At 42.1% G+C, this 20,106-nt stretch overlaps 1 protein-coding gene across 2 annotated transcripts in view; it reads left to right on the top strand.

Moving 5' to 3' along the window:
- Positions 1 to 20,106, top strand: part of veph1 (ventricular zone expressed PH domain-containing 1) — a 59,522-nt gene that overhangs the window by 13,922 nt on the left and 25,494 nt on the right. For both annotated transcript variants that reach the window (XM_030766519.1, XM_030766517.1), the window contains exons 4-5: positions 12,164 to 12,327; positions 14,376 to 14,585. In XM_030766519.1, coding sequence (XP_030622379.1) covers positions 12,164 to 12,327; positions 14,376 to 14,585 — 374 coding nt within the window. The remainder of the gene's footprint in view (positions 1 to 12,163; positions 12,328 to 14,375; positions 14,586 to 20,106) is intronic.

The following is a 20,106-nucleotide window of genomic DNA, read 5'->3' as shown; positions in this document are numbered from 1 at the left end:
GCTGTCTGCTCTGAGCGTTCCTGACCCAGTCAACATGCCATCCCGTCCGCCAGACTCAGAGATCACACGCATCCTTATGCATACAGGTGGTGTGCCCAGTAACTCAGCTTGTGACAATGCCATCCTTTTTTTTTGCTTAATTCCACCATGTCCTGAGTGTTTTAATGTGTAACACTTTTGTATTTTAGACGTCAAGTAGCTCTCCCATCCCATCTCTGTTTGTGCCTGTCTGAGTGTGAACATCGGGATCTCGTACATAGTGAGGGTATGGGGCATGGTGGAGTGTTTGATGTGGTCTGGTGTGTATTACTTGAACAAGCCCCCTCTGCATGGAAGCACTATAATAACAGTAGTGTAGGAAAGGCTGGAGGCTAAGATGTGGAGCGCTCCAACGGGATACTAAAATTCCACCAAGCTCCTGCTTATTAGCAGTTATATCCCTCTAGGAATGCAGTCTCCCACTCTCCACTGTCATATGAAGCAGGCTAATCAACCGTCTAGCCTTCCGGCGTTAGCACAGTGCTAGTAAATGTTAACATGGTTTAAACAGGGGCTGTGTTGTTTTGATACTGTTTGTGTCTGTCCCCACAGACTGACCACTGCCTAATAAAACTACTGTGTTAAGTAACAGGCAAGTTGCTGTGTGTGAGGGTTCATTTAGTCCAATGTCTCTGATTATCCTCCAAGACAAATGTTTGAAGATTGGAATGCTAGCATTTAGATATTTCTGTGTCCATCTCAAACGCTTATTGTTTTTGCATTTTTGTCTTACTAGTCTCCTTCATGACTGTTTCTTTACTAAAAGCATCTAGAGAATAAAAGCTTTGAGTCATGGAATTATGAAACGTGGCAGTTTCAACCTTAATTCCCCATACCCAAGCCATTAGAGAGTTCTTGAACAGTGTAACACAAATATAAAAAATACAGCACATTTTTAAATATTAATGAAAAGAGAAAGACAAAAAGATGAAGAGATCCCCCATATTCTCATTTATTTACATCATATTTACATGCTGGATTTTCCCCTATTGTGACTTCTGTTCCATGACACCTCCTCCTAGACTGTTTGGCATGCGCTGTCTTGTCTTACTGAAAGTTATTAAAAGAATTGTCAAGAAATACTGTGTAAAAGATGGAGTCAGCAGTAGTTGTATTATAATTGCATCAAAGTTTGAGCAGTTGTATTGTTCAGTATTTGTAATGTGGAGTCATGCAACTTTCATCTGTGGGTACTGCCTGGTCCTTACAATAATTTACTTTGATACAGACAGTCATATCAAAACCAAATTTGGGTTTCTGAATTTTTCAGTTTTGTCCAAGCCTACAAGGAACATGTCCTGGCAGCAGTCAAATTAGCAGAATGTGAGTTTGTGAAAGACTGAAATTCTGCAGCATCAGCTTTTACTGTGATGGAGTGTGATGGACCAGAGACCTGGCCTATGCAAGCGATCTGACCTCAGCAATCTGGCCACAGCTCAGTCTCAGAGCAAGCACTGCTTTACACCAGTCAGCATGGAGTGGAGGAGTGGAAGCCTGCCTCCTAGACCACAAAGTGTCATTTGCCTTTGCAAAAATGGTCAGGAAGTGGTCAAAATGTCTAACTAGCTTTAAATGAGTGTAAACCCTTGTGAGTGACACATTGCCACTGATCTTATTGAACTTTTCACTTAGTGGCATCTGCTGGTGCCAGTAGGTGCTGAATGGCTCATTAGGCAGAATGTGCCCCTATAAAACCCTATTTAATTTATCTCTCAGTGCCTTCAGTCTTTGTGGGCTCATCATCTAGGAGGTCAGCTCACTCTGTGGACCCAGGGAGCCAACCAGGGTTTTGGATCAGTTAAGGAACGAGCTGTTTACAGGGCTAGGCAGAAGAAGAGATGCGTGTTTTGCATTACACCCCATTTTTGGGCACGACTGGTTAGTATCCAGGTATGATCATGTCTGAATATGTCTGGATTGTGCCATAAGGAACCATTTGGCATGTTGATGTAAACATCATCCTAAACTCTATCAGCTAGTCATATTTTGTGTCAGAGGGATTAGTATACATTTTTCATTCCCAGGTGCATCCATCACAGTTCAGTCATCTTGAGACCAGTTTTACCAGACTTAAACAAATTTATTAAGACTTTCCTCCCCAGATAGCTATGTACAGTGTACATTCATTTTCACTTCTTGTCTGAAAACAATTTACAATATTGTACATTTTATCACATCATCAGAAACAAAGGTAAAGTCATAAAAGACTGTAAACATTTCCCACAGTTCCATTATTAAACCATAGAGAATATCTTTGTATTAAAATGAACAAAGAATGAACAAAGGCAAAAGCAATTTAATAAACTGTTCTATCTCAAAAAGCTTCAATTAAAGCAATTCAAAATGATCTTGACCAGATAATGTAACATTTTAAAAATCAGAGAAATCAGAGAAGATTACATTTAATTAAGAATTGTCAGCTTTGAATGTAAACATTTCTGATAAATATAAAGTAGGAAAGAAACAGTATTGATGCATTAAATAAAATGCATAAAATGAATTTACGCATTTAATGAAGAATCACGTATTTATGTTTTAATAAGATGAGAACAGTCTTCCAGGACAGTAACATAAAATGGGAAGCTCTTGAAATGGGAAGTTCAGCTAGTAAACTGAGTCTAGACATCACCCAGCACAGTGACTCTTTGTTCTGTCTTTCTTTTGTTCCTTTCATCTTTGGTAAATGAGATTTAATCAGCCTTTTCTCCTCCTGTTGTTCCGTGAAGACTCTTCACAATACTTGAATGGAAACCATTTGCTTTTGATTTTGGATTCCCTTGGTGATTTAAACAGAAAAGAGTTTTTTCCTATAGTTTTGAGGGCCGCAGGTATGTGCTTGAATTGGATTGTCAGCAAACACATGTGACTGACCGACATTTAATACATCAACTCCACACCTCCTTTTGGGATGATGGGTGTGGCACCCCATGCCACCACATCACCAGGGTGACCACAACCTCTCCCGTCCAGCTTGGCTTGCTCGGAGATCTCCTCCTCTGCCAACACTCTGCTCCACATATTAACCCCGGTCATCTTCCCAGCAAAAGCAAGCTCAGTTTCAAAAGTATCTTGGCGGCCAAGTCTCCAGGCACCTCCACCTCTCCCATACTCCTGACCCAGGAGCATCACCCCACCAGCAGGCAGTACATGGCCTTCAGCAACCCCAGGTGAGCTGTATGCATGCTGGCCGTTTACCCATAGTGAGGCCAAGCCTTGCTCAGAGCTCCACGTGCCACACAGGTGGCTCCATGTGCCCTCCTCCACTGCCTTCTGAGCCTCCACCAGATAGGCCTCTCCACCCACGGTGAAGAACGCGCTACGGCCAGTCAGGACCAGCTGCAGCTCCAGAGGGTTCCCAGTGGTTCCATATGAGAAGAGGACAGTCTTGTTCAGGGGCTGAATGGGTTTTATCCACAGGCAGACTGTAAGGGAACCCAACCCACCAATGTTTCTGGGTGTCACCTCAGCATGGGTCTTTGGAGAACGCATAGGGAAGAGTAAACCCATATCACAACCTGGGAGACAGACAGAGACAGAAAGAAAGAGATTGTTATGTGGTTTCCTCTTACGGATAAGATTAGCACAAAAAAGTGAAAATGCTGAAGGAAGATTCATGAAGTCTGAGGGAGACAGGCACATGTCTGAGGATCTTACATGCTTTAGTGGCCCTCAGGTTGATTTACCAAGAAACAAGAACGCTATCTTTGGCTCATTTTTTCTTTTAAACAAGAAACCATCTGAGAAATCTCTTTTGCAGTGTGGTTTCACATTTTAGACCATTGTAGTGGGTATTACTGTAACAATAATTTCAGTTTGAGCTCCAGCTTGATCCTCAAACAATGCAAATGTTTTAGTTGATTGGAGGTTAGTGATCTCATCCACCCAGGCCTCCCTTATGCTCACACTGAAGGATGAACTCATCGGAACTGTCTGATCAAGACTACCCTCCTCATATTTCTGTCCCAGTTGGAGTAGCAGTTACCTAATATTGCTCAGTATACCACTTTGTGGAAAAAAAACCTTTCAATTTCTGTGACACAATGAAAACCACAAAGTTCTTACTCTGACTGGATGAATCTTGTTTGAGGAAAATGACTGAAGTGTCCACATTGGCTCACCCTTCATCAGTGAATCTAGCAGTGATATGAAGTGAAATGACCTGGAGTACTGACGGAGCCATTGCTTCACACGACTTCTTTGACAGAAAGAGGAGGCTGGAGAGGAATGTAGGGATTGATTGTGGGGGGGTCATGCAGTGTATAGATCTTTCTCAGTTATGACTGGACTGGGATTGTCCATTACTAGGTCCCTAGTATTTTTATTACATTTGACTTGGGTTTCCTGGACCTCAGGAGGGCCAAAGAGACCAAGAGAAACTAGTCCCATCTGTTTCTGTTTCTTACCCTCTCCTGGACTCTGGTGTGGTTGCGCTGCAAAACTGTGAATGATTATGTCCTGCTTTTGATTTGCCTCAGTTTTGCTCAAAACCTCGACAATACAGGAGATATGTGCTTTGAAAGATTAAATCACCTCTCCAGTGCTGGACTGGGAAAAGGATCTGACTCACTGGCATGGAAAATCAAGACGAGGGTGGTCCAAAATGGAGACAGACCTAGTTTTGTTGCTGAACCCATTTCAAGGGTAGCAGGAGAATGGTTTTAATGAGATGGATGTCATATTTTGGGGTGGGTTTCCCCTTTTGTTTACGATGGTTGTTTGCAATGGTGGGAGTCTGTTGGGGAGTTTTGAGAGAAAGATCCAATACTGAAATTTTCACAATTACTTACTCCTCATTGGTCCCTGAAATTTGTCTCTTTTAAAAGGTTATTTTCTTTAAACAAACACTTACACACTTAACAAGATTTAAATTGCTACTGAGCCTAGTCCTTATAAACAAAAGAGATACCAGTCTGAAGCTTCCTAATGTATGTTCCCTAACACATATGTAACCAAACACACCAGTTCTCAAACACAAGATACACCACTCACCTGAGGGAAAAAGTTGTCCAGCCGCCATACGGCCATAGAGATCAACGTTCTCCCGAATGGTCTTCAGCTCATTTGCCATTGCCATCAGCGTCTTTTCCATCTGCTCTCGGCTGTTCTGTACATTCCCCTCTGTCACTTCCTGCCTTGGATGCCAGGATGATGGGAAGTCTTTGTTGTCTGCTTCCAAAACCCTCCCACTCAGGCAGACACCCTCCAGTTTGGCCAGTCGTGCCGCCTGATTGCGGCCAGTGGCCAGGAGCTGCTGCAGCGCGGCATCTAGCTGTGCACGCTGCTCCCCCATCTCCTGCTGAAGTCTCTGCTCCAGCTGTGTGTGGATGCGCTGGCCTGCGCCCTCTACAGCGCTGGCACAGGAGCCTCCATACTGTGCCACGAACTGCAGCATCTCCCCCCGCAGCGACTGCAGCTCCACCTTCACGATGTTGTCAGTGTACTGGAGCAGCATGTTCTCCTTCATCTGTGAGTTCTCCAGCATGGTGAAAAGCTTATCCCATTTAGTGAACTCGACCATCTTACAGGGTGTTGCCGTGGGAGTGACAAAGGGGGTTCCTGCTGAGAAAGAAATAGAATGAGAGAGAGTGGGTTTGAATCACACCATTATGACAATGTAAACTTAAGATGAAGTGATTAAGTTGGTTGTCATAATAATCCTTATAGAGAGGGAGAGTGAGATGGAATGAGCTCATTATGATAAATGGTTTTGATAAATGGATAAGTGCCATGACCTAAAAGCATAGTTCTACATGCTGATTAATACTTGCAATAGGAGTAAGTGCAAGTTGATGTAAGACCTATAGAGGAAAAGGCTAAACGTCCAAAGGTCTTTGTGTACACTACGGTCAGAATGAGATGCATATGGTCTCCAAATAAATAGAGCACAGTGAAGCATTTCTGGTTGCACATACTTGGATGCACAGGCAGAAGGACAGAAAGACAGTGTTTTTCTCAAACAGTAATGTAGCACTGAGCAGCTGTGAAATGACCCTAGCTATTTCATTTAGCTGTTTGATTCAAGTCTCTTTTACAGATCAAATGAATTTGTCTCTGTGAGACCTTGGGTAGAAGACTTAATGATATGGCTGACAGCCAGTGCTAACAGTACCTGACATTTTATGAATTCGGGCTTACAGATTTACATTAATGTTATATAGTTTACCTCAAGTGGAGGCATTTATGCCAAGCAAGACACTATTCAACTGTTTTGCTCACTTCAGGCACTCCAGCACATTCAGCCCTGATTATACCCACTTAGTCATTCTTTTTCTCTCTGATGCTTCTTTTCTCTTACTTGTGCTCTTTTTCTTACTCTCCTTCTCTGTTTTGCTTCTCTCTTTTTGTGCATGTACTTGTGTTTGTCTGTGTGTGTGTGTGTGTGTGTGTGTGTGTTGCCAAGGACTGATGAGGTGACTGATGGACACTAATGTGTAATCACACAGTAAAACCTCAGACAACAACACAGCTACTCTGGCTCTGTATGCAGCTCTATGTCAAACTCTCCCACACATTTTACTCACACATACACTCACACTCACATTTTAAAAGACTTTACATTAGTAGCAGTGGTCCAGCTCTTTTTCTTCTCTGTCTCTGTCATGCTCATTACAAGAAAAAATACAGATCCCTCACACACACACACACACACACACACACACACAGAGTACCATTTTTTATTCCTATCTGTCTACCAGAAGTGCTGGTCAGTGGTTGAGTAAGTAAAGCTCTAAAATAGGGGTTAGTTTAGCTGTCCTGTAATCAGTGTGGCTATTAAAAATACCTGTAAGTAAAAATGGTTCTCCATCGTATACACTGTGTATGAAATTAGTCCCTGAATCACTGAGAAGAAAAACAGTGTTAAAGTAATAAGTGTTTTAGTTCCATGCAGGTGAACCTTAGATCTCAGTTATTCAGTTCAGTTCTGTTTTTGAATTTTTTTTGGTGGGTGACTGTTGCCAAGAACAGGAATGACTCTGATAAACTGTGGTTACCACAGGTGTTTTCTGACTCACCCTCTTGCTGCTCCACCTCAGGAATCTCGTTAAAGTAGATGTCACCGTAGTTCACCTCAATTTCATCTTCATCACCCTGCGGGATGACAACACACACCAAGCCCAGCAGAGACATGGCCTGGAAAAACCTCCACGGTGACATGCCGACTGTATGTGTGTGTGTATGTGTGTGAGAGAGAAGGAGAGAGAGTGCGAGAGTGGTGTTTAACGGTGAATCAGATGAACTTCTTTCTTTGAGCTGAGTTGAGAGGCAGTGAAGTGACGGGGTCTCTCCCTCTCTCTCTCTCTCTCTGCCTCTGTCTGTTGCTCCTTCTTTCTTTCACCCCTTCCTCTCCTGCTCTGCTGTTCGTTTCTCGTTAAATGCTTAGTAATATGTTGGCAGCTCTGCTACTTGTGTGGTGTGCTGCGTCTGAGTGCAGAGTGAGCTGGAGAGGGGCTCTCTGGTCTATATAAACACTCCTGGGAGTGTGTGGGGGGGGCAGCTTGTGAGCGATGTTGGAGGTAGTGTGGGTGGCGTAATCAAATGAGAACTGCTGCTCAAAGCAAGAGAGAGAGAGAGACAGAGAGATAGAGAGAGAGAGAGACAGAGAGAGAGAGACAGAGAGAGAGACAGAGGAGGGGTAGAAGGAAGAAAGAAATGAAGCATTGTCTTTGAATGTGTAAGGAGCTAGACTAAGATCAAGGGAGCATCACCAAAGAGGGCAGGTTGTTGTTCTGTTTGAAATATTGCCCTTTCCTGAGGGGGGGGGGGGGGGGGCTAATAGTTTCCTCATGAGATTACCTATGCAGTTTCCTCTTTCTCCACCACTCTATCTTCCCTCGTCCCATTCTCTTTATCTTCTTCTCCCTCTACACCACCTTCATCCAACCATTTCCCTCTCCATTCCTGTCCATCCTTCTCTCGTTCCATTTTCTGGCGATACAATCACAATAAATAATGCAAAAAAAAAAAGAAAGATGAGAAGTGCAAAGCAAAGGAAAAGTGCAGGTTTAAGTGACAGTCATGTGAAGAGGGGAGTTGTCCACTGCATTAATGATAATGGAAGCTGGAGATTGGGGGAAAATGACAATGCTGACTTTGATCCTGAACAAAACCCTTCTGGTCTAAAGTCCTACCCTAAAACATACACACACAAACACACACATGTTCGTGCGTGTGCCTGCTCCAGCTTCAGAATATGGAATATGAGTAATGTTTCTGAATAGACTTTTTTGCTTTACTCATATGGGATGGCATTCTGTCATGTGTTTGTGTGTGTGTGTGTGTGTGTGTGTCTGTGAAGTGAATTCCTAAATCTCCCTTACGACTGCCTCCTGAAGTCTTGGTTCACAGGAAACGTGATGCTTGCTTGTCTGCCGTAACTTTAAACAGAAACCCAGAACCATGGATGCTTCCCAGAGGAACAACCCCCCTCCCCTCACCTCCCTCCCCCCACCACCACCACACACTCACACACCCACATCCCCAGCCCACTGAAGAAAGAAAAAAAAACAATAAACAAATAGTATTTCCAACAGCCTAAAACAGATAAATGAGACTGCATTGTAGTTGCCAAATTTAAAGAGTATACTATTTAAAGAGTATCTATAGATAAACATTACACCTATATTCATTAACATTGCATTGTAGTAGGACAGATTCCATTTAGATGAATGACATAAGCTTTCTCCATCCAATGTAATGTTTATGAGGGTTAGACTGCAAGAAGAACATAAAAAGATAAAAAGATTTGTCATCTTTTCATCTCCCTTTTCTTGCCGATTCAGCATTTCTGGCTTGGATTTTAGTGTGCCCAGTTCTTAAAATGTTCTTCATTGCACAGCTACGTTCAGGAGGTTGAACACTGTCCAAACAGTCATTTCCTGAGCGGTACACACGACCTAACGCTCTTACACGTGTCTCCTGTGAGATCCTGACTTGGGTTCCAGGTTTATAGGCTGCTTTAGAAGACGTCACCAGAGGGGTTGACATGTATGTTATGTGGGGTATGGAAGGTAAGGGAAAGTTCCAGAGAGAGAGAGCAAAAAATGATTTGGTGTAACAGCTCATGTCCATGGTCAAATGTTCGATGAGAAATGTACCTCATAAAACGAGCCGTGCGCTGCGTCTGTGAGCTTTCCTGCAGAGCACAGGACATCCTGCACTGGACCACGACAGGCCTCTAAAGTCGATTTTCCTTCCTTGGGCGACGTTGTGTAATACTGTCAGATCGTCTGAATGATTGTGCCACCGACTCATTCAACACAGAGATTTTATTGTTTGTCTCTGTGGAAGTCTCATTACACAGCGAAACTATCAGAAACATCCATCTCACAAAATGTATTCTGTGCAGGCCACTTTTTGTGTCTTATTTCTTTACGATTCAGCGTTTAATGTTTTAGCATTTGTCAACCGTTTGCATTCAGACGTAAGATAGCGGGTTATTAGTAGACTGATTTTATACAGAGCAGATGTTTCATAGTTGAAGTGAAGTCTGCCTGACTGTCTTACTGGGGACAGAAACCTGAGGTTCTCTGAGCAGGACATGTTGTTTCAGAGTGGCAATGTGGCTCAAACAAAAGAGAAAAAACAAAAACGTGCAAAGGGGTTACCCAGTGTAAAAATGCTCCCTCCCTAGACAGGACACGGGCTTCCCATGAATCACTGGCCTTATTATCTGTGTACAGGACACAGAAAAAGTTTACTTGTCTGCACAGCAGTAAATCCGCCACCTCACAACAACAAAAATGTCTGTGAGTAAAGGTCAAGCACCTACATAGGTCGCACAAACAATAAGTCTTTTTTTTAACAAAACATAGAGGGTTTGGTTCTTTCCTCAATCGCTAAAGCCCACATCCTGAGTATAGCTGAGTCCTGCATATTGTAGAGATGTGAATAAGGTAACTATTGAATAATATGACTTTATCATGCACTGAATTGTTATTACACAACAATTATGCATAATTGCACAGTAATTATCCAGTAGTGAACATGGTTGTTGCAGAAGATGCTGCAAAAGCCATTCTAGTGTATCTGTTCCATAGAGAATGATTTTTTTGTCTTTACTGATTGTGGTCTCCATTTATATATAGTTTGTGCTGATAAAGACAGGCACAGAGGGCATACTTCAGCATGTCTTCACTCCGTCAGGAACACACATTTCAAGGACACTCAAACAGATACAGACTGGAGCTGAACGTAAATCTTATCTCGCCACTCTCCTCTGTCAGACTGTTGGCTCCTGTCCCTCTTATTCTACCAGACAAACAACTCCTCCTTCACTCACTTTTATCTCACAGATTCTATCTTTTTTATTTTATATGTATTTTTTCCCTCTCTCCCTCCCTCTTACCTATGCGTGCACACACACTCCCAGGTGCACATAAACATATCAGTGTCCATATGCATACACTTTCCCGTTTGGGAACATCTGGGCTGTCAGTCTCAGTGGGTTAGGGAGTGGAGGTGAATTTTTACATCAAAGCCTCTCTAATAGCAGCCTGTCAGGATTCACCTCCAGATTTTTTTTTCTTCTGTTATGGTGTCAGTGTCATAGCCATGCATTAAAAACTGTTACTGAACATTTAGTCCTCCCAAACATGACTACAGACTTTCCACTGAGCCTGCCCAGTCCTGGTTACGTAACGCCACTATATGCTGTAGCTTTCAGGTATGGAACACTGAGGTTACATGCTTCCTCAGAACAATACCATCGACCCATTCTGGTCCTGTGCTAAGACATTATAACAGCAAGGAGGCATTGGAAATGCTTGTGTCTGACACAGTTTGGAGGAGACTGATTGTTGGTTTAGCTGATCTCTGGGGAGATTTGATAGACTCTACTGCTGTCTGTCAGTTCCTGTGTCCTTGCCCTCTTGGGTACACATATATGCAAGGTATCTCTAGGCTTCCTCTTCCCACACATGTTTACTATTGCTCTGACACTCCAGTCTAACAGTACAGGGCCCTAATTGTCAGTAGAGCCCTTTTTCTGTGCCCAGTGTCACGTATGGGAAGCAAAGGATTGCTTCCAGATGAGGAAGAGTTGTGGGAGAGTGAAATGTTTGGTGATGCTCGCTCTCTCTCTCTCACTCTCTTTCACTCTCTCTCGCTGTGTTTTTGTTCCTCTGATTGCTCTGTTTTTGTCATAGTGGATCCATATGTGTCACACAGAACAGAGTGGCATGGCATGTCTAACCTAATATACTCCAGTTTCATGGACATGTTTAAAAAAATAGATGGAAAGCCAATAACACAATATGTTGATTAGTAGGAAAAAAGACCTTGTTGTACTGTTTTGAAATATGCTCATAAGAAACCAATCCTGAGTCTATCTTTGGGGAAAATCACACACACATACAGTCTCACCACCATTGGATTTACAAACTGGTTTTCATATTTAAAGGATCAGTCATAATTTCATTCTTCTCTGTGGTTTTGACAGTGACCTCAGTTTTTCAAAAACACTTATCGTTTTTCAAACACAAAGTTACAAAGTGTTTTCGAAGAAAGCAAATAGAGAAAATGCCTCAAAATCAAGTGCTTTAGAAGAAAGCAATAAATCAATAACAAGGAAATAATAAGATTTACATTATGCAGCATAAATAAACACAGTATTTAGAAGTGAAACCACAACATAGCATTCAAACAAATGCAAGCTCATAAAAGCCTCTTTTTAAAGAACCAAGGGCCAGACCAAGAAAGACAATTTTTATCCAATAGAGTGAAGCAGGAGTTGCTACTGTAGCTGGTTAGAGATAAAGGCACTGATAACCTTCTCAAACTCTCAAATTCAGAGGATAACATGAACGGTCTTATCAAAGAGATAAAATAGAAACCCTGAGAAAATGAATCTCCTTTGAAAAAAGCTTGGAAAAGCTGAATGTTTTTAACAAAGACCAAGCAGATGGTATGTATCTTTGTACAGATCAGTGTTTTAGGGTAGTCCATCGAAACCATGAGGATTAAGTCAGGGGGTGCCGTCATGTTTTGATTTGACTGTTGTGGCCTGTAAAGCCCTTTGAGACTGTAAACAGTGATATTGGGCTCTAAATAAACTTGAACTTGAACTTGAACTTGACTCCCTTTGCTGTAATATTGATGATTGGTTATTGGTTGATTTGATACACAGGTAATCACATGCTTCTGAGAGTCCTGCCCTCTGTGTATCCAAGGCAACCAGAGCCCATCCACCGGCACATTGCTGACCTGGTGGCCATGATGTCACAGCTGGACCAGGCCTCCAAGCAGCACCTTCTCAGACTACTGCAGATGGTCGGAGAGCAACACCCTTTGGTGAGTGAATGATAAAGTATCTGATTTGGAGAGTTAACTAGTCAGTGAATGAGTGAGTGAGCCAGTGAGTGAGGACGTTAGATAGAATGAAGGAGGAAGGGAAAGCAGAGACAGAAAGTTGGGCATGCACTGAGTGAGAAGTGCCTAGAAATGTGGTTATCGGTGAAGAAGTAGATGGGGATTAAGTGAAGGAGTGAAAAAAAGTTGGCTGACAGACATAAACAAGTTAGAGTCTGTGTGAGTCCTTTTTTAACAACTGACAGGAAAGATTGACGGAGAGGTCGAAGAGCAAATGATTTTAGTGAGAGCTTGACATCATCAGTGTTCATTATGATCCATCAGCAGAGGGCAAGGAAGAATGTATGAAACACTCAGAATGCATGAGTCATCAAAAATCCCTACACTCCTGAGGTTTACAGCTAAACATAGTTTAATGTGAGGAAAACAGGAAAGACTGCACATTTATGTCCGTAGAGCAGAAGCAGTCAGTGGCATTTCCTCCATGTGGAAATGCATGGCTGAGCTCCAGAGAATGTGCTGATGAGGGAACAGCCTCCAGCGTGCGGCTGAGTTATTGTCCAGGACAGAGGAGAGTACAGTCATCATAAGGAATTAGTATTGCTTACGCAGTGACACGTGTGACCATGTATCATTTTAATAGCATTTACAGCGTTCGTCACAACACTGATTTTACACACATTGCGCAAGCTGAGAAATATGAAAATGAACAGAAAAAGAAATATGGGGGAAAGCACTGGTGAGTCATTCTGTTTCCTGTCAGTTATAGGTAGGGGTAGAATGAGAGTGAGTGAAGGAGTAAGAAAACCTTGTAAGTGTGTGTGTGTGTGTGTGTGTGTGTGTGTGTGTGTGTGTGGGTTAGAGAGAGAGAATCCACAAATTTTGATGGCGAGAGAAAGAGAGAAGGTTTGTGAAAGGACAAAACTTATGGAGAGAAAGAGAGAGAGACTTATATAAATTGTCATTGGTGGTGACAGAGAAGTGAAACCACAGGGTGACTGTGTTGTGAATTAAAGCTCAGAATCTCACAGCATGGTCATTCATAAACACGGAGGCACACCCTTGCCATTCCCCTTCTATGTCATGTCTTGCCAAGGAGTGAGTCTTGCCAAAAAAAAATGAACAGGCTTAATGAACACATGGGTCAGGGGTAAAGGTTAGATGGAACCAGGAACAGGATGGTTATCGAAACGTTTTTTTTTGTTGCTATTGTTTTGGGGTTTTTTCTTTTTTGTGAGTCAGAGATTAAATGAAGCATAGAGCAAGGAGGACAAGGAGGACTGTAGCATGTTCTTGAGCCAAAGTCCCAGCCTAAAGCCAAGGGCTCACAGTTGCGCCTCATAAGGTCATAGTTTCCACGTATTTTTAACAGTACCAGTACGCATCTGTTATAGTAAGAAGTTAATTAAGTGCTGTTGACTGGGATATTGTGGATGTGTTAATAGCATCTCTCTGTTTGTCTCTCTCTCTCTCTCTCTCTCTCTCTCTCTCTCTCTCTCTCTCTCTATCTCATCATAACTCACTCACTCATTGTCATTCCATTTTTCTCTTTCTGCGTGTCTTTTCTGTGGGCATGTTAAAAGTCAGTGGGAAACTAGCTACTCTTTGTTGGGATGGGTGGTTCTCAAGGCAGCCAATCAGAGCATAGTGTGCTCGCCCTGAGCCTAAAGCCTTAGGGGACCTTAGTGTGAAAAAAACGTCCAAGACACACTCGTTTTCTGTGTGTGTGTGTGTGTGTGTGTGTGTTTTGCACGTCTTTGTTCTCTTTGTTTTTCTTAGACCTCCAGCTGTTAGGGATCCAGATGCCCTATTACAGCATGGTCCTTACAGAGTCCTGTTTATGAAACAGATTTTACCATCAGCCCTTTATCCTGCCCCTCCTAACAGATTCCCCCCCTGCCTTTCCTTATCTTCACTTCCTCTTTTTCTTCATTTCCACTGTGGTCCTCATATCTCTTCATCTGTGCCTGTGTGCATTATGCTTTATTGTATGTATATAAATGGTCTCATTTTTTATGGCCCTCCCCCAGGTGTTGAGTCCATTGGTGCCCTCTCTGATTGGTTTCCTTGATGACATCATTCTGAGTGACACCATACTTAGCGTGCTAGTGGATGTGTCGGAGGCTAGCCCCACCTCTCTCTCCACCTCCTTGCCCATGCTGAGGACTGTGGGACAGCAGAACCCAGCTCTCCTTGGTCATGTGGCCAAGATTCACGTCACCGTTGGACTGACCAGTGAGGTAAGTACACATCAGTCTTACTGTATACTTTACTACTGTGTACTGTATGAGTCTGATCTCTATCCTGTCATGACCCCTGATACCCATGCCATGGCCTCCACTTACTCTGCAAACTCCAGTCAGGAGCAGAGTCAAGCACTAAACTAGGGATTTCCCACCTGTTTGAAGGCATGTCCCACCAGAAAAGACAATTTTTTTTCATCTTTTCTTTGTAGACACTGATTAATGTCACAGAGTATCCACAGCAAATAAAATATGACCTTGCTTTTCCTGAGAATATCAGACAGGTGGCCGTGGTTGAAACGGCGTTCTAGCCTTGTTAAAATGACCAGAGTGGCATGGACAGGACGTAAGTGTGAATGGTATCATTGCATTTTGTTGAAACTGTAGACAAACGACATTTGACTGTCCTCTCAGTGTGTCAGCACCATCAACCATACCAACCCCAGTTGGTGAACAGTGCATGCATTTATGTGTTCTTCGTTATTTACAACTCATTTTTAAATGTTGCTTTGTTTGTCTAACTCGCCAGTCCGTTTCTTTAAGTGGTTGCTTCTAGCTTCTAGTGTAAACCTTCATGGACACATTTCATTTTTTAAGTTAGCATAATAAAATTGTATAATGTCTGTATTCTTTCTCTGAGACACCTGGTCCCGACCCCAACAACACACCATGCCACACCATATCACACAAACTTCTATTCAAGGAAACTTTGATTGCATTCATCTGTCATGGAAATGCTTAGATGGATGGATGGATGGATGGATGGATGGATGGATGGATGGATTGTAAATGGATGTCCACTTGAGTGTATGCTTTAGGTTATTGCATGTATACCTTTTTTGTTACCTTTTTTTTGTTCTTTGTTTTACTCTTTTTTAATCATTGCTCCCCTGAAGATTTGTGCTTTTTGATTACAGATGTTTTGTAAGTCGTTTTGTTGAAAGTAAAAAAAAATGCTGAAGGCAGGAAGTGACAGAATTTGGTGACAAAAGTCAGAATTGGCTGGAGCCAACCCAAGTCCACCAACCACTCCAGTCATAAACCGCCCCCCTTTAAGACCCACACAAACCCACCAGGCAGGGAGGAACCACCATATCCGCAGAACGAGAACAGAGGCTTTAGGCTCTGTGGCCTTGCTTGTGGTTCATTGGTTGGTTAGTGTAACATCTACTGAAAAACTGTCTTTCTGTACTGAGAGAATTCTTGCCCAGTTGGTGCTATTTATTAGGAAAACCAAACCGCCATGAGATAACAGGCATGTCTCTCTGTCCATCATGGAGCTCAGAAATGACAGGGATGTGTTCTTTCTCCTTTCTGTTTCCCTCTCCCTTCTCCTTCCTACCCCTGTTTCTTTTATCATCCTTAGTGCTTTAATGCTTTATGCTTACACATCTATGTATTTTAATTTTATGTTCGTAGTCCCTGTTTAAAACCATCTTTGATCGTCTCTCTTTTCTTTCCAAGCTTCTCTTCTTTTCGCTCTACTGTTTCTTTTCTTTGTTAAAACAGTGGTCTGATAATCTTTCATTATCTTCCATAACTTTACTGTCAAACACTTTTTAGCCTCTCTTACCTCTTCCTCCTTCAGCTTTGTGTCTCTCCTTCATTAACGCTAACCTCTTTTTGCATTCCATTCACTGCTTACCCTTCATCTTTCCATTATCCTTTTTCCTTACATCTGCTTTTCTCACTCCCTCGCTCCCGTCTCCTTTAGTGATGAAGTGGTCTTTAAGTAAAGACACAGAGGTCAGGACTTTGCTTTAGTGCATTCAACCCCAAAACACAGCAAATAGGCAAAGGAGATGTATGAGGTTACATACACACGCGCACGCGCGCGCGCACACACGCTCACTCAGATATAAGAACAAACACCCAGATGTGAGGACAAACACAAAGATCTAGTCATTCTCTCATGTACACACACACAAATATACGTGCAAGTACGCACCCACTTTGAAAGAGTCACTATAATCACTCCCCTATAATCAGCATGTGCACTTCTGACAGCTCACAGTTTGTTTGCTTTAAATGTGTCAGCTCAAATGAGTTCTGTTGAAGGAGCAATGTATGGCCCAAGGTTAAGCTGGGCTTGTTTGGTCTCACTGAAAACTCACAAAAATTTTTTTTAAAAATCTTGAGGTTCTTATTCAATGTTAGCCTGAGCAAGCGTTCTGTGATACCATTAGAATACCAAGACCCTCCACTGTCATGAGTCATGACGTAAGTCCCAAACAAGTCTACAGCACCATCACCGTTTTTTTATGGGGACTGCTCCTATGTACAAACACGGAAATACAAGTGTGAAGGATTATTAGGCTAAATCAGAAAAAGCAAGAGAGTTGCCCAGAAATGAGCAGAGTCAGTTCCAGGGTGAGAGCGGTGGACTGGTTTTCCTCTCTTCGAATGTGTTCCAACAAAGCTTTGCTAGCCCTAAGGGGCTTGTTAAGAGATAAAGGCCAAATGTAGAGTAAAGCTGTATTTTTTTTTTCACTTATTTAAGAGGAGATGGGGAGGTGAGAAGCAAACAGATGCAGTGGAGAAACAGGTCAGTTACTTCATAAAAAGATTTGGCCTTGCATTGGAAAATATGTATTGTAGCCACAGCATTTATACAAGTATATACACGCATGCATACACACACATGCATACACACACATGCACACAGTAGACAATAGAATGATCAATTCTGGAGGGCTAAATTACTGCCCTTCCCCTGGGGAGTCCTTTACATTACCAGTTACCAGCTATCTTCCTCAAATATGCCAAAATTCCAACTCTTGTGCTGTGGGGATAATTTGGGAAAATTACAATAATCAGTTGACTGTTTTGGGAAAGGCAGCATGTATTCCTGTTTATCACTCCAAATTTAGAGTAAGTGGCTGAGTTTAAAAAAAACAAACAAAAAAAAAAACCCAAATGGGATTCTAAGAAATGTCATAAGAACTGGCGTCCCTGTATAGTTTTCAGAGAAGAAAAGGCTTTGCTTACATAATGAGCAGTTGTGCGCCGACATTACTCAGCCTGACAGGCTACTATAAACCACACACTGCTCGTCAATCATTCTGATACACATTTGAACACTGTTTTTAAGGCTGGAGGTGACTATGGGTTGTTACGGAAGACCTGGGGGGAATAAAACATGACAGGACCAGATGGAGGGAAAAAAATGACTTAGCAGTGATTCTGTGTACTGTTTTAGGTCGGATGGCTGATGTGTTTTTAGAACACATTTAAAGATGAGGTGATCTAAAGCACAGACAGTTATAAACCTAACAATACAATATGAATACATTACTAAATTATGCTGACCCTGTTTAAAACCCAAGTTTGAAATTTGTAAGCGAGTCTGTTTTTGGCACTGCTCACTTTTAGTGAGACCCACCAATCTGAACCAGCAAAGCCAGCTCAAAACCACTTTCATTCTGTAAGATGGAGCACATATTTAACTGATCACTGTTGATCTAAACTTGTCAAGAACTGGTTAAACTAATAGAGTTTTGATGCCACTGACTTGGACTGAGACTCACCAGTTTTGTTCTTGTTGAAACCGCTGAGTTTTAGTGTAGTTCTTTACTGTCAAGTGGCTGCGGTGAAATTTCTAATTAGGATTGATTTTATCCAGTTTTGTGTGTTACGTTTCAGATGTGTTCGTTGGCAGTTCATGTATCATCCTGGGCACTTTTCAGTTAGCTAGCCTGACAAAGTTATCCTTTTCTTCTCAGTTCTATCTAAATCATTGAACAAGTTCAAGTTCAGAGGGTAATCTTTATTTTAACCTTTAATTTCTCTTTCGGAGACCCACAAGAGGCTACTGACCGAAACCAAATACAGAGAGCCAGAAAAATAAACCTGGCAAAAAAAAAAACCCCAAAACTAACAAACTAGCACATTGTCGAGAACACCCTAGAAACTTCACATCTCTTAACAAAGCATTTCCAAAATGAAAAAAAAAACCCTCCATTGATCTGTTGGCTCAAGCCAATCAGGCTACTCTGAGCCAAACCCTGGCCAAAGATCATCGTAATTTTCTACCAGGATTACTTAATTTCTTCAGTTATGTTGGGAGAGAGTTTAAAATTTGCATAAAGCTTAATCCAGCTTATTAGATCCTGACTCTTTAGAAAAATGGAAATAAACTGAAAGCATGTTTTTGAAGTGTTCCACTAAGGAAATTGTCAAGTTGCTTTTTTTTATTTGTTGTATGTCCTTCAGAGGCTTTATGTTTGTGTATGTGTATGCGTGTCTGTGTACCAGGATTGGGATGAGTCTGTAGTTGAATTCATAATTAATGGCGAATTGCATTTCCATTTTTGTGATTTGAATTAGAGACCTTGAATTTAAATCACAGTATTAAGATGTGTCCAGTGACCCCATATGAAATATGAACTGTGAACAGCCATGTTAAAAGACTTGTTTAGAAGTGCGTGTGTGTGTGTGTGAATGCTTGATTAGGAGGGTTGCCTGGCTCTGGTTGTGGGCTGGTCTCTGAGGACAGTAGTGTGAGAGCATTTCTTCGAACAGTGGGTGATATTCTGCCCTGATCTCTCTGATGAAATACAGAGCACTGGAGAATGGGGTGACTTTGACGTACTTGGGGGTGTCAAATGCTCCCACATGCTCTCGGTTAGGCAAATCTAATTTTTGTGTGAGAGGTGCCAACTGTGCTTTAAGAGCAAAAAACAGCAATAAAGACGCCAACTCTTTGTTAGACACTAGTGTGACTGACTGTAATATGTGCAAATAGTTTACTTATAAACAACAACGTTACGGCCGATCACCAGCTCGTGGCATAAAGGCGGAGACGCACACGAAAACAGTTCTAAATCTAGGGGTTTTTTTATTATCCAAAACATACAGACAAAGGATTAAGAAAGTGAGTTAAGGGAGTGAAGTGGGAGCACAATCACGCTGAGCTGGGATGGACCGGTGTCCACTATAACACCCATGCGTGTCTCGCCGGGAAGGGGGCCAGGAGGGTCTACAAATAGGCTCTTCCCACAGGTTTCAGGTGCCTGAAGTCTTCTAATCAACAGGTTAGAGAAAACAACACAAAACAAACCAAACAAAAAAATAATCGCCACCAGTAGTCAGCGCTGCCTAGCTGCTATTATTTAGGCAGCCACAGGGACTGGGGAGCGTAACAAACAGCAACAAGAAATTTCTTAACAAGTGCCATTCTGGACAAACATTAAAGCAGAGATTTGGAAATGCTGTCTGTCTGCCTGCTGTTGGTTTACAGGAAATTTAGAATCACTCCTTAGTATAGTACTCACCTCAATAACATCATATATATATTTATATATATACATACATACATACATACATACACACACACACACACACACACACACACACACACACACACACATACATATATATATATATATATATGTGTGTGTGTGTGTGTGTGTGTGTCTCCCTTTCTCTTTCACTCACACTTACAGATAGGCATGCCCCCCCCCCCCCACACACACACACACAAACATTCTTCTCTCTTTCTCTTTCACACACACTTACA

This window comes from Chanos chanos, chromosome 2 (genome assembly GCF_902362185.1).
Source record: "Chanos chanos chromosome 2, fChaCha1.1, whole genome shotgun sequence".
Taxonomy (NCBI): Eukaryota; Metazoa; Chordata; class Actinopteri; order Gonorynchiformes; family Chanidae; genus Chanos; species Chanos chanos.
The sequence above is the reverse complement of the archived record's forward strand: the minus strand, read 5'-3'. Positions and strand labels throughout refer to the sequence as shown.